The sequence below is a fragment of the Oratosquilla oratoria genome, chromosome 38, assembly GCF_046742065.1.
Source record: "Oratosquilla oratoria isolate Oo_2021 chromosome 38, ASM4674206v1, whole genome shotgun sequence".
Lineage (NCBI taxonomy): Eukaryota > Metazoa > Arthropoda > Malacostraca > Stomatopoda > Squillidae > Oratosquilla > Oratosquilla oratoria.
This window is the reverse complement of record NC_134814.1, coordinates 960001-977500: the sequence shown is the minus strand read 5'-3', so window position 1 is coordinate 977500 and position 17500 is coordinate 960001. Positions and strand designations below refer to the sequence as shown.

Below are 17500 nucleotides of genomic sequence, written 5' to 3'. Positions count from 1 at the left end.
CTCCTCTTACAGCCCCATTCACCCCATCCATCTATCTAATTTTTCGGTCGTCCCTTCAAGTTTACTCCATTCACCATTTCTGATATATATACTAATAACTTTTCATCGGCCCTATTTGCCAGCGTCTTCCCTAGCCCGCTTACCTCTTCAATTCATTTCTCATTCTATCCATCTCTGTCAACACCACCATACTTCTCAGGCACTTCATCTCAGACACTTTTCCTCTCTGCCCCTTTTAAATTCCCCATAAAGTTTCGTACGCACAATCACACTTTCATGTAATCTTCTATTTGCATCTAGTCCTCAGATATCAATTCCCCAAGACATTTATTTGCTTTCCTCACTTTAAATTTTATCTACACCCCCTGCTTTTCCTTTCTCACTAGATTTGACCCTAAATACTTAAAACTAATCGCTTCCATTAGCTTCTCTAATCTAACACTTACTTCCAACTTGTTGCCATCCTCTCCCCTTGTACATCTCATCAACTTCCTCCTGCCACATACCTTTCCAAACTCCGTCACAATCTAGACCTTTATTTCTATTCTTTTTTTTTTAGTAAGATTCACATCTCTCATTGGTTATGGCCCAAAGAAGCACAATCTACTGATCATTTCCTAAGCTTCTAGCTTGCTGTTTCCCAAGTCTAAATATGTAAATACAGACAAATGTAAGTATAACTACCGTGTTGAGTTGCGTATGTACTGGTATGGAAAAACATTTCCAAATACAGCTTTAAATTTTTATTCGTGAAAAATCATGTACAGTATCACTTGACATCCAGAAGGAGAGATCATGAAGCCTCTATACTTTTGAAATAACATCATCTAAATCTACTACAATGCGTGATTATTATTACTGAAGAAGACATGAAATACCATTCAAGTACCGCGCGTGACAGGATTAACTTCATAAAAACTATCATAATTATGAAACTAAACCCAAAAGTTTGGCGACTTAAGAACAGGTCCGAACACAAACGTGTGGTTAGAGAAACGTTTCAGAAACGTTTCAGACATTCGTAACAATGGGTAGCATAATTCTTAGAGGTAATCCATACGAAAGATGCCTTATACACATTTTCTACTCATACAGCTGAAGGAACAGATTGCTCGATTTACTGATCGGTCGGTTGCATGGCAGGAATGAATCACAAGACGAAGACGGATCGATCAGAGCACACATGCTCGAGGGACCCTGATATTTCGATCTTATATCTAACATTAATAAGAGCAAGAGTTCCATCCTTGAATAAGGTGCGAACCCAATTATCAACAAATGATACATTCAGTAAAACTACACAGTTCACCTGAATCTGCTATCTGTTTACCATAAAACAGACTGAATTCTTGCATCAAGAGTTAGTGCAGACTGAAACTGTAATATTCTGAGAAGAATATTGGTATTTTCTGTCGCCTCTTATGAGTAGTATGGACACTAGAAAAGTGAACTTAAATAGTAAACATTTTACCGATATGCCTAAATCATACCAGTGTCGAGCTTATTTCTATTTCACACTTACATGATAATGCCCATGCCAATCAATGGCACAGTATGGCATTTTTTCTTAACATATGTAGCTTAGAAAGTCCCCAACATAAAACATAGCTATGTACATCTACGATAACATTGTGATTAGTTATAAGAATTTAAATTAAACATAGTAATCACAATGAAAATCATAGTTCATTTCATAAAAGATTTTTCATATAACACTGGAATTGCTGACGGTAGTGACTATATCAAACCAAACGTGCATGTGAATAAGTATCATATATATATATAATATATATATATATATATATACATATATATATATGTATATATATATTATATATATATATATATACATGTATGTATATACATATACATACATATGTATATATATATATATATGTATATATATATATATGTATATACATAAACATATATATATATATAAATATTTGCGTGTGTGTGTGTATGTATATGTATACACATAAGTATAGGTGAATTTTAAGCTCATTGATATATACATATATACATTCACACACATGCTTGTATATTCGTAAAACGCATGCACATATAAACACACAACCATATTATGCATAACAAAGTACGATATCGTACACATGTGCATTCAATCACACTTCGCACTTTTCACATATTCATTTCATTCCTTCCAGTGAATGAGTTTCTTTGACTCTCCAAACTAGGCGCGGATCCTGCAGTTTCCAAATCAAAAGCATCAAATGTGCTACATGATAATTCAACGTTAACTGTTCCAAAGATAATCCAAAACATAAAAGATGTTCTTTCTTCCTCCGGACTATGAGTCTTTCTTGTTCATATTACCCCCTTTCTGATGTTTACTCCCCAATTCCATCTCTTTCCAATTCCCCTTTGGCTCTCTACACATTCTCCTCCAGTCACATCTCTCTTGCATCTTCATGCCACCTAGCACTGCTCTCCCCGCCCCCTTGGGGACATCTCGTGCCTCTCCTTTCCTATACTTGGCCTACTCGTAGTACCAACACGTCCTTCCTCATTCTGTTCACATGGCTTGTACCTCCAGCAAAGATCAGTTGATCTTCATCATGTTCATTCCCTTTTTTGCAATTTTTATATATTTGGTGTGGTATTCTATCTATCTACCTATTTCACACACATTTTAGAATGCCCAGCACCTTCCGCTGTTCTCACATTTGCTTTAAGAGCTTAATACTCCCCCAATACACACACACACCTTCGCAAGTGCACCAGCCACCCTTCTTACATCCATTAGTTTTGGATCCATTTTCCACTCTTTCTTCACTCACGAACGTATCATTGCCAAGAAATGTAAAGACTTCAGCTTTATTAGTTTTATTCCAGTTTACTTTTATTCCTAAAAATCTCTTTTATTTCCATCATTCTCGCCACTTTGCTTTTGTTGACATCATTCTTATCTGTTACACATCTCCCTAAATCGTATTTGTATTCCCGTTTTCATGGGGTTTGACACAAACCTAGGCGAAAATTGGGATTTAATACTGCATGCCCTTACTGCAGTTGCGATATATACATATATATATATATTTAACATATGCATATACATATACATATACACATACATATATATATACATATACATATACACATACACATACATATATATATACATATACATATGCATATACATATACACATACATATATACATATACATATACATATACTGTACATATACATAAACATGTACATATACATATATGTATACGCATATGTATACATATACATAAACATGTACATATACGTATATGTATATGCATACATATACATATGCATATACACATACATAAATACATATATATATATATATATATATATATATTATATATATATATATATATACATATATGTACACGTGGAGTTAAAAACGACAGCATTGTTGTAGTTATTCAGTTTTTCTTTGTGTTCTCGATTTTCCATTAACCGGGTGAATTGAAACTAAGTCTCTATATTCTTCCATTTTTACTTATTTGAGTTCAACGTTTCGTCTTGAAGAAGACATTTTCAAGAGTAACTGAAATAACAAATTACATAATTACAGTAATGGTGACAAAAAATACGAAAATTACATAGATATACTAAAGATGACTTATATATATATATCTGTCAACCCCAATTTGTCACTTTCTTTCTCTCTTCCCTTTAAATGTAAGTCTTCTTGTCACCGTATTTATTTGCATTCATATTGTAAAAGACGAAACGTCGAACTCAAATAAGAACAAAAATGGAAGAATATAGAGACTTAGTTTCAATTCACCCGGTTAATGGCAAATCTCTAATCAGGAAAATGGAGAATACAAAGAAAAACTGAATAACTTCAACAATGCTGTCGTTTCTAACTCCACGTGTATTACTGAGAACCTGCTCCCCTTCATTTACTAATATATATATATATATATATATATACAATATATTTATATATGTATATATGTATTTACATATGTATATGTATATATATGTATATTTATATATATATATATACATACATATATATATATATATACACATATGTGTGTGTGTGTGTGTGTGTGTGTGTGTGTGTGTGTGTGTGTGTGAGAGAGAGTGGGTGTGCACGTATATTGGTTGCACATGTAGATGTATACTTTTTGTGTATGTGCGGCTATTTGAAAATGTTCAGCCTTGGTGGTGCATTGCAGAGCTACCGTCCTATCTCCTGGTTGGGGTGGGTGTGGCGCGGTATATCCTCTGTACATCACTATGGTGCGTTAATCCGGCTTGGTTAGCTTGTATGGATGGTACGAAGTGTACATGAAGTGTCAAGCGTGTTGGAATGGATAGCTGTGGTTGTGAACGGAGTATGAACGCAGAGTAATCAGCTCAGTCAGACTGATTATGTACCAGCACTGAAATGTGACACTGGTAGTACAAAGGTACCATCGTATTCTGCACCTCTGGTATCCGCCGTTGCAGAGAGGGGTTGGGAAGCCGTAAAAGTGCAACTTGATCAGTTGGTTAGCACTTCCTCAGGGATCAAGCCCAGGCTTCCCACATTCGAAGCAGGAATGTTACCCACTGTCCTGTAAGGGCTTTTGTGACTATTTATGTGCATGTATTTGGAAAAAAACATCCATGTAGATGTGAATATTAAGTTTATATATGTCTCCAAGCAAGTTAGAATTTAATTTCAGAAGTTCTGATATGTACAACAAATAAATTGCAACTCCTGAAAAATCTTAAATGTACCTGATTTATATCACATATTCTTTTTCACTATGGAAGACAGACGGATATAGTCTATTTATAATAGTTGATTAATTTCTTTTATGACGACGTGACATTTTATCATAAATACTAGAAATTACAAAATAAAGGCATTTTGTTGGTGAACACTGTTATAAAGTTTCACTTTACATCCAACATTTACTGTAAGATAACTTAAAAAAATCTTTTCCTATACTGCGTAGGTGTCTTCAGACGTTCTTACCCATATATCCATATATATATATATATAACCCCTTACCCGGCATTTCTATTCATCATCATTGAATCACACATCCCCTAGGTTACCTCATCACACTTGGCATATAAACTGGGTTTAAGTAAAAAAGAAATATATAAATCACGTAAACCTCTTTGCGAGCTGGAACACTGACGTAGTTGAGAAGAATCGATGTCTCCCAAAACTTGATCCTTTCACTCGCTCAAACTCAAGCTGTCCTTCTGCTTTTTTCCTTGTGCCTCTGTTCATTTCCATCTTCATATGGTGGCTACCCGAGCTGAACTGACTCAAAAGCTGGTCCACCAAGATGAAGCTCTCCCTCTTGGAGGTTTCCCTGGACTCTCCTTTCAAACTCGATGGGACGCTTCTGGTTCTTGGGATATCTTTTCTAACCTTGAAGATGAGAGTAGGAGGTTCGGCTGGGGGGTCACTTATCTTTGATGTCGACTTTGACCGAGGTCGAGGGTCATATTTTGTTACTGCTTGAGAACGATAAGTGGGCATTGCTGGAGGCTCTAATCTTGCTTTGGAGGAGGCTTCTGTATTAGCAGTAGTTTCTCTTAGTTCTGAGGTTTTTCTTTCTATGGAAATTATTTCTGGGGGTCTTTCCACCTTAGCGTGTTTTTTCCCGTTGTCAGGAACCTTCAAAAGAGCATCTGTTTTCGTGTCTGACAAGTTTTTTATTTTGGGTGTATCATGTTTTCTATTCAGCTCGGAGGAAATTACAATATTAGGAATTGCTAGAGATGGTGGCTCCTTACCAGAGCTCGAGACAGTTTCGTAAGTTGTTCCTTCTTTTGTGGTCAGAGTGGCGGAAGAAATACTTTCTTTTTCGCTAGTCATTGGAGAGGGCCTGTTCTTATCAGAAACTGAATTGGTTTCATGAGCTGTCCTTTCTTTTGAGGTTGCAGTGACAACAGACATACTTCTCTTTTCTGAAGTCACCGGAGGTGGACTGTTCTCATCAAAGATTGAAAATATTTTTTTAATGGTGCCTTCTTTTGAAACAGGTGTGTTGACAAAAATACTTCCCTTCTTAGAAGTCATCGTAGGAGGCTCGTTTTTATCAGGGTTTGAAACGATATCGTGATCTGTTCCTCCTCTTGAGGTGTAAGAGGGGACAGAAGAAATATCTCCCTTTTCGGTGGCTGCACCATGCTTGATGTTGGCCTTAGATTTAGAGATGGCTCCACATTGAAGCACGTTATCTATTTTCGTCATTACAGTATCACTCGTGTTCGTATTAATTGTAGTTCTTGTTTCTTGGGGAGCTCTCTCGGAAATGGAATCGAAAGAAGTATACTTAGATTTAGTATCAACTGTACTGTCTTTTGGTTTTTCTGAACTGAAAACTTTCACTATAGACTCCTGGTTTTTATCATAAGTTGGAGATGTTAGCTGACGACCTGCAGGGAAATGTAGCTTTTCTTCAGAAGTTTTTATTGACTTTTCAACAATATCAAGAATATTACCTGGTCTTTGACTAGCTTGATTCACTTTTGAAGCTGTGTCATTTTCTATGTTTCTCGAACACTTTATAGAACCATTGCATTCCTTTCCCTCCTCTAGTGATGCGATATCCAGCACTTCGAGTGCTGATTTGTTTCTTCTGATGGTGGCTGTAAAAGGTTCTTTATCAATATTTTTGTTTTTAGGATTTTCTGGTTGCCAGATCTCTTCTGATATAGTAGGCATTTCTTTGTGGCAAGATGATATAACACATTTTTCTTTAGTTTCATTGGACTTTTGGAATGTTTTTTTAGAGTGATTTCTTTCTATCAAATCTAATTTCAAAAGAGAGGAAGTATTTTCTTTTTCCTGGTCCAGGAAAAAAGTCTTAGCTGGTTTTGGTGATGCACTTTGCAAGGCATTTCCACCTAACAAATCTTTAGACTTCGAAGAAATTGTATTTTTTTCCTGAACTTGGTCATCTCCCCCAAGGATGAACACCGGCTTTTTCCTTGTCTGTCTTTCATGGTTGGGGTGAGGATCGTCATGCACTACGCTAATTTCAGCTGGTGGATTTTTTGTTGACTTTTTGATACACCCATCTTGAGGTTGTGACATCCTCCTTGGTGTAGGAAGAGTCAGAGGAGATGCTTGCACTTCCGTAATCGTGTCCATGGTTGATGCTACTGCTTTTGTTATGTTCAGCTCAGGAGCAGTCCTAGTCTTCGATATAGGCAACACTTTTCGAGGTTGTGGGGCCTGAAGATTCGGCTGAGACGACTGCTGACGCTCTTTTTCTGAGGAATCCAAAGATTCTTCTGAACGAGGTAACTGACTCGTGCTCTTGGAATGAGAGATACCGGAGGATATACCGCTCTCGCTTCCAGAACGCCTTAAACCGCCCAGAAGGTTTTCGGAGTTAAAAGAGACACCCATCCTCATCAAGGCCGTGAGAGTACGCACTGCTTTGTTCCATCTTCTCCTGTTGACAAACTGCCGGAGGTTTGTCTTGTCCAAAGGGATATCACCACAGTTTTCTTGGGATACTTTAGTATCTACTAGTTCCTCTTCTTCGTCATCAGTATCACTATCATCGTCATCGTCACCATCATCATCGTCATTATCATCATCGTCGTCGTCATCGTCTTCGTCGTCGGCATCATCTTCTTTGGTATCCTCTACCTTTTTTTCTTTTCTCCTTTTGTATGTTAATGATTTCCCGGGGTCCTTCAACCAAGGATGGCGAAAGCACTGCTGAGTGGTCAAGCGCATGCTGTGCAATAATACAGAGATGGCGGCGATTAGGTCATGGTGTTTGGTTTTACCTGAAGAATGACTGTGAAGTCTTCGAGACTACGGGACATCGCATCGACGGTAGTAGTGGTGGTGGCAGCAGCAGTAGTGATGGCGGGAAAAACCAATGCTGTACTTGCGCTATGAGATGGTGACTGTTGGGGGGCGGCGAGGGGAATTGGGAGGGAGAATGGTGGAGCTTCGAACATAAGCATTTTCCTCAAGAGTTGGAGACTCGGAACTCATGGAGGAGGAGGGGGAAGTAGTGGTGGTAGTTTTGTTGGTTGTTGTATTGTAGGGAGCTGTTAGCAAAGCGAATGAAGAAATGGAATCAGAGAACAGGCTATAAGAGAAATGGGATGAAGGTTGGGGGGAGGAGATGAATAGCATTCGTAGCATGGAGGTAAGGATTGTTCTTACTGTATACATTAGGAAAAGAAATCTTAGGACAAGAAAAATGATAAACACAGGAATGTACTTTGATTGGTCAAGTTGTAATCCAATACATCCACAATTTCAAGATTAGATAGGATGTTAGTCAGCAACGCAATGTCATGGAAAAGAGCAAAAAAATTATTAATAAGGAGAAGCAAAAATGGCGCGCAAAAACATGATAGCAAGCCAAGGGTCTGAAAGAGTCATGAAGCTGTAATAAAAAATAGGATCTGTCAGTCAATTGTAACAAAATATAATTCAGCATACAGCAAAAACATAAACAAATTGAATAGTAATTATTTTTACATACTTCAGGAGCAATTCTAATGAAAAAATCTAGAAAACTTCTCATTGAAAATTTAGTTGGATTTTATTTGAAAATCAAATATATATCAACACATTAGTAGAAAACTCTATGCAATTATAAAAATATAATATATTCCTTTAGATCTAATATAACATGCGAAACTACTATATCAATAAAACTGTTAATTGACTACCAATATAGTAGATGTAAGAGCTATGGAAACGGCTTCTTGCTATTTTTCCTACGATCAATGATAAATCACATCAGCATTTATATATTATTTCTAATCTACCCTCACAGCAAAGTTCATCGTAGGGATGACAAAAATCACACAAAAACTACAGACATAATGGTTCATGTGAAGAGATGAAATGAGGTTTCATTGCGGGAAGACAGGATGGAGGAGGATCAGGTTGAAAGGGAGACAAGGCACTAGGCACGATGGACTTTTGCTTTGCACATTCACTGCAGAGAAAAATCGATATTAATCTAATATAGATTTGCTAGGAACTACTGTACTTACACACAATCTTTTAGTCAACTGTTGGACATTTGAAATAAGATTACCTGGCTGTCTTTGCATTTGTTATTGTTATGCTACCACTGTGTTAGACAATCAAGAGTACTGGGTGTTCTATGCACCTAGATTCACCGCCTTGACAAGATGGTGTGATTACTACTTTCCAGAGACCTATGTCCCGATGCAGTTTCTATCAAAGATGGGTTATAATCTATGTACTTTAAGTATTGTTCACAAGCATTCTCAGAAATTAATTTCCGATCATTGATGCTATTGTTTTATTTCGAGTTAGTGGAACTGGTTTCAAGAAATTCTGAGGATGATCTGGAGTGTTGTTGTTAAAAGAGTCAACACTCCGAATGATGTCCAAAGGCAAAGCACCTTTTGCCTTCTTAGCTTTATCCATATACCTATTTCGCATAAACTGTACGTGGGAAACATTAATCATGGACTTACTAGAAACCACTGGAGGAGCAATCGAAGTCTTATTTTGGTGGCATACGGAAGATAATTTGTCGTTAGAAACTGTATCTGACGATGGGGCCTGCTGTGTGAAGTGGGTTACTGTCTTTGACCGAACAAGAGGGCGCTGTCTCGTGTTCGGTTTATCTTCCTTCTTCTGTTCAAACTGCGATATTCGATCTTGTGCAGAGAAGAGAAAAACGTTGAATTGCTTCTTATTACTTGGAGAGGGTGGAAACTTGCTTTTCCTTTTCAAAGTATCACTACTGAAAGCTTCGTTGACTTTTTTAGTGTCGATGGGAGGAGGGGGTGGCGGCTTTTTCTTTTTGGCAGTTTCCATGTCACTGCCACCTGTAAGAGGCTTGTCACCTTTGCTGGGATAAGAATGCTTTTCTGAGTCCTCCTTTCTTTCACTAGAACTACTGTTAACTAATTTGGTACTTTGTATGCTTGGTTTGTTCTCCCCTTTCGGTTCAACTGACCTTTCTTTGGATGAATCTGTATTTTTGTCTTTTTCTACTACAGTATCATTCTTCAGTTCTCTTTGGTTGGGCGTTGGAGATCTACCTTTCACTGCTGTTTGGTTAACCGAAGGAGATGGGGATCTGGTACGAGCTTGAGGTGATAATCTGTCACTGGACATGGAATGAGACAGTGAGACGGTACCATTGATACTGACAGGTTCATTCTGTGATTTTCTCGAGGATTCTTGAGAAGTGTCTTCGGAAGAAGTTGTTCTAGTCTGAGGTGATGGTTTTGCTTGCATTGATACTGCAGTTGAAAGTTGGGCTTGTCTTCTTTCTTCGGAAGTCTCCTTTATATTAATTTTTGGTATTTCAAGAGATGGAGTTTTGGAGAGACTAGTCCGAGAAGGAGATCTCTTCATTGTTCCCCACGGAGTCTGAACTTGTAGATTCTCTGACGATGACGACCCACTTGAGCAGGAATTGTCGACTTGCGCCGATGAGCTAAAAGGAGGTTGAGGACGGGGGAATTTTTCTTTTTGTGTTTCACTGGACACAGAAGGCTTTTCTTGAGGTTTGGGTGATTTCTCGATTGTTTTTCGGTCCAAAGGTCGTGGGGATTTGTCTTTTGATTCCCATTGCGATACACGGTCGGACGTTGAGAAAGGAAGAGTACGCTGCTGCGGTGTTCCTATATCAAGTATCCATGTCACTAGTTTGCTTTGTGCGGTGTAAGGCGGTTCTTTTTCAGTGAGTATATCTACTGGCTTGAGCTCTTTGCGGCCCACTAAGGGCGAACTCATAGGGCTTGCAACTGGTGACACTTTCATTGTGTTAATATCGAGGTTATTCGTACTTGTGCTCTTTTTAAGACCAACCTTCTCAGAGGATTGGGGTTTTATGAGCTCTAAAGCAGTTTCATCTCGTGTCTGGGGAACTGCGATCATGTCCGGCCACACTTGGATTTGTGGAGGCATTGGCTCAGGTGAGTTGCCTCTGGGTGAATCAGTTCCGGTTTCGACTGCAAGGGAAGTTAAAATGTCAAGCTGAGAAGGAGTAAGGGGAACATCTCTGGATGGCCGTCGAAGGGGAATGCGGGCTGGAGTACCTCCTCGTTCAGATTCTCGCGAGGAATGACGTTCTTCTCTGGAGGTTTTACGTTGTTTAGTTGGTGTTGTTCCCCGAGACCTGTCTGGTGAGACGTTAGTGGAAGGTTTTCTACTTCTTGATCCTTTTTCATCTTTTTCGAGCGATTTTTGTGAAATTAGCTTCACATCTCGAGACGGTCTTTGTTTAAAGGAGGTTCCTGCCCTCTGATCGTCCTCATCACCCAACTTTGCAACTTGTATTACAAAATCTCTGGAACGACCCTTTCGTGAACCTTGTCTGGTAGGAGTTGAGGATCTTGGACTGCCAATTTCTGAAGCTTCTTTTTCGATTTTAGTTGTCTGGGTATTTTGTATCAAAGGCATTGAAACTTTAAGTACAGTACCCTCATATGTTTTCTCTATTGTGGTGATCACTTTCTGTGGAACATCTCGAGATGGAGGAGCTCGCTTTGGAGTTGATGTCTTTGTAGTTCTATCCTGTGTATCAGGAGCCTTTACAGCATCTAATGGAGTATCTGAACGTGCATCTGTTCGTCTTATTTGTTGCTGTGGTGATTCCCTTCTCTCTCTCCTTTGCAATGCAATGATTTCGGGCCTCTTCAGTGGTTCCTCAAAATACTGCTTGCCTGAATCTTCTGATGTACCTTTGAAGTCTTTGGTTTCTTCCTTTGGGAGCTGTTTTGATACTTCTTTCAATGGTTTGCACGGCAGTTGCTCAGATTCTTCCTTTGCAGCCTTAGTAATTTCTGTGGGTTTCGTTAAGTCTAGTTCTTTTGCAGGAATCTCTTTTGATTTCCTTGTCTCCTCTTTCATTTTGGGTATATCTTTCCTTCCAGTACTGTCTCTGGTCCTCCGAACCTCTACTCTAGTGTCTAGGCTAAAGATACCTTCTTTTAGCACAGGTCTAGACGACTTGGCTTCATCCCTAGTCCTTTTTCTTGTGGTGGGTGAGGTCTGATAAATTATGGGCTCCTTCCTCCTCCTCACCTCTCCTCGTGATTCTTTCACTTCAGTTTTCAGATCTTCCTTCTTCTTCTCTTCATTTGATTCTTTTGGTTTGGTATTAACCAGCCCCTTCTCTTTATTTGGTTCTTTTAGTTTGATATTGACAACCTCTTTCTTCTCTTCATGTGGTTCTTCTAGTTTGATATTGACAACCTCCTTCTTTTCTTCCTTTGATTCTTTTAATTTGATATTTACTACCTCCTTCTTCTCTTCATTTGATTCTTTTAGTTTGATATTCACCATGTCCTTCTTCTCTTCATTTGAATCTTTCAATTTGATGCAGTTCACCTCCTTCTTCTCTGATGATTCTTTTAGTTTGATATTCACATTTTCCTTTTCCTCCTCATTTGACTTTTTCAATTTGATACTGACCTCCCTCTGAGATTCTTTTAGCTTAGTATTCACATTCTCCTTCTCATCTCTTTGCAGATCTTTTATTTTTATATTAAGCGTCTCCTTTTTAACTTCTTCCCTGGCTTCTCGATCGCTCTGTGTGAGAGAATCCTTATCAGCCGAATCTTGTGCCTCCTCTTGGGGAAGAGGAAGTTCGGCTATTTCAGTTTCATCGAAGTCGGACAGATCTCCATGGTCTGAAGGAGGTGCAACTGCCATCGATGCAAAAGATGCACGTGGGACTGTCCCAGCCGCTAGTGCCAACTTTTGTAGGTCAACTGTCGTAGTTGGGGTTCCTATCAAATAGGGTGAGTTGGGATGCGAGTTCCATCGTTCTACAAATTCTTTAAGATTTGATTTCGTTAATTCTAACTCACTATCTGTTCTCTGAACTTGAGTGGATAACTCACTTTCTTTCTTTTTGTCACCTAACCCCTTTTCTGATACTTCCTTATCAAGTTTTGTTTCAGAAATAACACTTTCACTCTTTTCTTTTTCTTCTTTTTCCTTCTTAACAATATTCATTTCTTCTTCTTTTTCCTTTTTAACGATTATTATTTCTTCTTTCTCCTTTCCAACAAGACTATTTTGTTCTTCTTTTTCTTTTCCGATGATAATTATTTCTTCTTTTCTCTTTTCAACAAGAACTTTCTTTTCCTTTTGTTCTTCTTCGGATTCAGTTTCAGATTCAGATTCGGACTCGGGCTCGGAATCTGGCACTATTCGACTTCTGTGAAGCATATTTTCCGGTGGTTTTCGGAGCCAAGGCTGCCGTAGACACTGGGCTGGCGTGGGGCGGTCGCTGAAAGGCAAGAACAGTGACATCCAGAGAAAGACTGTCAGAAGAGGAGAACTTAGGGTTAATTAAACCACTAACAACAGTAATATATGCAAACAGGTGATACTGCAACCTAAAGGAAAAGCTGAAAAGGCGAACTGGAAAAATGACCATACTTGGGATTGAGGGATTGAAATACTGAATGAAAACAAAGAGAAGCATGAACATGGAAATAAACAAATGAAAAGAATGTAAAGCCTTTCAAGCCTTTCCGTAACCTCATGAAAAAGGTCACTAAAATGCCAAACCACCAAACAACAAAGCATATGTTTACTAAGTAAATTTATTTCTAAACATCAAACACTCATAAGCACACACACACACACACACACACACACACACACACACACACACACACACACACACACACACACACACACACACACACACACACACACACACACACACACTTTAAGGTTTGACGATAAACATTACTAATGTTCATCTTTACAACGCCACATAGTAGACAACCAAAAGACTAGTTTATATGGGTAGTTGACAAAAGTCGGATATGAACAAAGTAGTAGTGAGTACCTGGGAAATGATATAGACTATGAGTGAATGTAGACACCCTGGGTCGTACTTATAAACGTTTCTAGAAATTAGGATTTGTCATGAAGTGTAAGGGTTCCGTCTTCAAATTTCTTTTCAGGGAGGTAACCATATCTAAGTTCCATTAGCTTATTGCCATTTCTTTCTGCAGCAAAATTATTTCGCAAGTTAGTTTGACAAAAAGGGAAAAAAGAAAAGAAAGAAAAATAAAATAAAATAAAACAAGATAAAGAAAAATTATAGTGGTAGTAGTGGTAGGAATTTCCCGCGATGTCAATGAGTTTCCCGCAATGTTAATGGGTACATCACTAGAACTACGAAGGAGCCTCCTCTGGCTCCCGCAGGATGTCGTCCACCATGTGTTGTGTTAGTGTCTGTGTAATGCCAGTGTTGTGCAATCAATGAAACTATGTATGACTGTTGGGTAACCTGGTAGTGTGGGCACATGTCGTCTGTTATGTTGTTTAACCTGTGTTGATTTGTTCAGAGCATTGTGTGATGGCCACAGCGAATCCTGCCTAGGTGTACTCGTATCTTTTCTATTTAGTCAGGTCTCTGATTCTTGTATATGTGGTGGATATTGTCAGACTTCAGACCAGCTAGAGCTTTGTCCGTTAATACTGCTTATAATGTTTGTTTGTGCTGATGTGGTTGGGGTGGAATGGTATTACATATTGTGTTGGAGTACTGTTCATCAGTCTGTCTCTCATCCCTATATATTGGTGGTTGATTTCTCATACAGTCTCATGGGTATGCTGTGTACTATATGTCTTTCATATCAAGATGGTGGCGAATACACAAAATTTTAGTCTTCGTGTGTAAGAGATCCATGGTTGTTGTCTGTGACCAACTGGTGATCGTCCAAAGAGCCTTGTATGGGTGATCTTTAGTATGTGACGTGAGTCAGAGATGCTGCTACTCATGCTGGACTAGCATAACCAAACTTGGGACTTAAGCACAGTTTGTATATTAGTTGATTAGTTTGCTAGGGATCGAGCCTGCTGTGTTGTGTGTAGGTAGTATACGTCTTCGTTTATGTGATGAAACCGCCACCCTAATAATCTGAACAGTGCAATCTGAACCTGATTAGTGTGGTATGGCTAACGTTCAGTGATGTGACTGCAGTTTTGTCTCCTGTATGATGACGATGTGTGCGTGAAGTACTTTAATTGTATGTGCTTGGTTCTAATGCTGGCTATGTTTATCAGTAATATGTCCAGGTCATATAGGTTGCGGGGTTGTATATTTGGTGGCATCATAAACTGCATGGGCGATGTAGCATGAGTTGTGAGCTTATACTGTACTTGGCTGGATGCTGTTGCAGGAGTGGTTATATGTTGTTTTGTTCGTGGGCCACACAGCTGGGGTGTACGTGTTTGTTGTAGTGACAATGGTGGGAGAGGTAGGAGAAATTGTGTTTGTAAGTAAACGGGGTGTGGGAATTGTGAGAAGCGTTGTAGATGGAGTGCAGTGCTGTCTCTAGTCTGTGTGATATGACCACGTCTATTAGTGTATGTAGGAGCGTATGGAAATGAGATGGTTGCACCTCAGATGGAAAGAATTCTTACAATTGGTACAGAGAACCGAGCACCTTAGGCACGCCTGTTTGTAATGTAGTGTATGTATGTAGTACACGTATGCAGGGTCACTGACGGTCAAGTTTTATTCAACATCACTGGTAGGCATCAGTATCAGGGAGATAAGTCCCTGAACATCATCTCTTAAAAAAAACAAAAAAAAAAACACTGAGATGCGATTCAGGGTATGTACGTGGGAGTTTTGGGGGGTCAGGGTGGGGATGAGGATCCGGCCGAGACGGAGGGGAGGTCGACATCCTCGCCGTTGCTCTCCAGGTGGAGGAATTCCCCACAACAGTGTTAACCCAACACTGCAGAAGCAGATAACGCTTTGGTAGATCCAATGTAGACGTTGCTAGTGCCAACGACTGGGCTTCTTCACCGCAATGAGAGTGTTAATATAGATCACTCTAATACCACACAAACATGCACCCACGATATTTGGCGTAACATACGACGCATCAATGTCATTCAAACAACACATCACAAACATAAAGACAAATAGAACACCAAGACTTAACGCGCTTAAATAAATTGCAGCAACAATATTCGGGCAAATGGTTTATGTTGTTACTGAATATACATTTCTTTTTTTGCTGAACCCTGTTGTAAGGGAGAAAGAATACTGCCACCGAATGTTCAAATTGAGTCGTAATAGGCGACAAAACCGGAATGGGAACAGGAGTAGGCATCCTACTCATTGTAGCCCCAAAGGTGACATTCCTTAAAAAAAAAAAAAAAAAAAAAGCAAAGACATAAGAGGGCCTGGGAGGAGTTTTCCAAACAGAACCCTAAGGCTTGGGTCTTTTAATGTAGGTGGATATGGTACAGATGAGAGTAAAAGGGAAGAGGCAGGCAGTATGTTTGAGAAAAGAAATATGGACGTGTTGGCATTGAGTGAAACTTAGTTGAAAGGGAGGGGCGAGTTTGAATTTGGGAGTGTAGTTGGGATGGTGTTAAGAGTGAAGAGAGTACTAGGGAGAGAAGGGGTGGCTATACTAGTAAGTGAAGAGATTGGTAAGCGTGTGGTGGAGTGAAAGGATATTTTTTTAATGTTAATGTAGATGGAGATAAAACTAGGAAGGGAAATGTGGGTCTTTGTAAGTGCATATGGGCCTGGTAGTGAGAAGAGTGTAAAGGAAAGGAAGGCTTTTTGGATAGATTTAAACGAGTGCATAGAAGGTTTAGGGAGAAATTTCAATGTACTGGTATTGGTAGATCTCAGTGCCAGGTAAAATTGTAGTGGAGAGTTGGTAGTGCAGATGTGTCTAGAGAGTAGATGATAGGAAACACAGTGTTTAGGAAGAAATCAAGCATAAATACACATGGAAGATGATAGTGGATGGAAGGATGGTGGATAGGGCTTTAATGGACTATATAGAGGTAACCAAGAGAAGAGTAGGAATAATTTTAGATGTACATGTTCTTAGGGGAGAGAGTGGGGGATACCAGATAATTTTTTGGTGGGAAGTAAATTGTGAGTGGAGGATAGATGGAGAAGGAGGAAAAGGACAGAAGGTAGGGAGGCGCTTAGAGTAAACTGCTTAAATGGGGGGAAAAAAGGAGTACAAGAAGCTGAAAGGGGAGTGGGAGACAGTGAAGGATAGAGTAGCACTAAGAGTTGGGGAGGAATGGTGATGTTTAAGGAGGCAGTCAAAAGTGTGCAAAGTTGGTGTATGGAACAAGAAGGACAGGAGGAAATAAAAGAAAGGGTAATGAGTGGTGGGATGATGAAGCAAAAAATATTGTAGAAGAGAAGAAACGAGCATTCATAGATTGGTTGTAAAATAAGAAGAGAGAATCATATGAGAGATACAAAGAAAAGAAAAGAGAAGTAAAGCATAAGATAAAGGAGTCAAAGGAGAGCAGATGTGAAAGGGGGTAAAAGTATGACATATTTTTTAGATAATAAAATATGTTTTGGAAGGAAATTAAGAAAGGAAGGGGAGGCGAATCAAGTAAAGAAGAAAAGGTGAAAGGTGCAGACGGAAATATGATAGTGGAAGAAACGGCAGTAAGAGGAAGATGGGCAGAAAAATTTAGGAAGTTGTTAACTGTGAAGGAAGATAAGGAGGGAAAGGTAGTTGCAGTGGGAAGCGCTAAGAAA

General features: G+C 39.0%; 1 protein-coding gene across 9 annotated transcripts in view; it reads right to left on the bottom strand.

Annotated features, from left to right (window-relative positions):
- LOC143019926 (uncharacterized) overlaps window positions 1-17500 on the bottom strand; it is a 148519-nt gene that overhangs the window by 1657 nt on the left and 129362 nt on the right. For 7 of the 9 annotated variants that reach the window (XM_076175906.1, XM_076175909.1, XM_076175907.1 and 4 more), the window contains 2 exons: window positions 9450-13228; window positions 7574-7711 (listed from right to left, as the gene is read on the bottom strand). In XM_076175906.1, coding sequence (XP_076032021.1) covers window positions 7701-7711; window positions 9450-13228 — 3790 coding nt within the window. In that variant the 3' untranslated portion in view covers window positions 7574-7700. Of the gene's footprint in view, window positions 1-3439; window positions 3544-7573; window positions 7712-7763; window positions 8378-9449; window positions 13229-17500 lie in introns of those variants that run through there. The other 2 variants (XM_076175902.1, XM_076175904.1) reach the window with 2 other exon arrangements.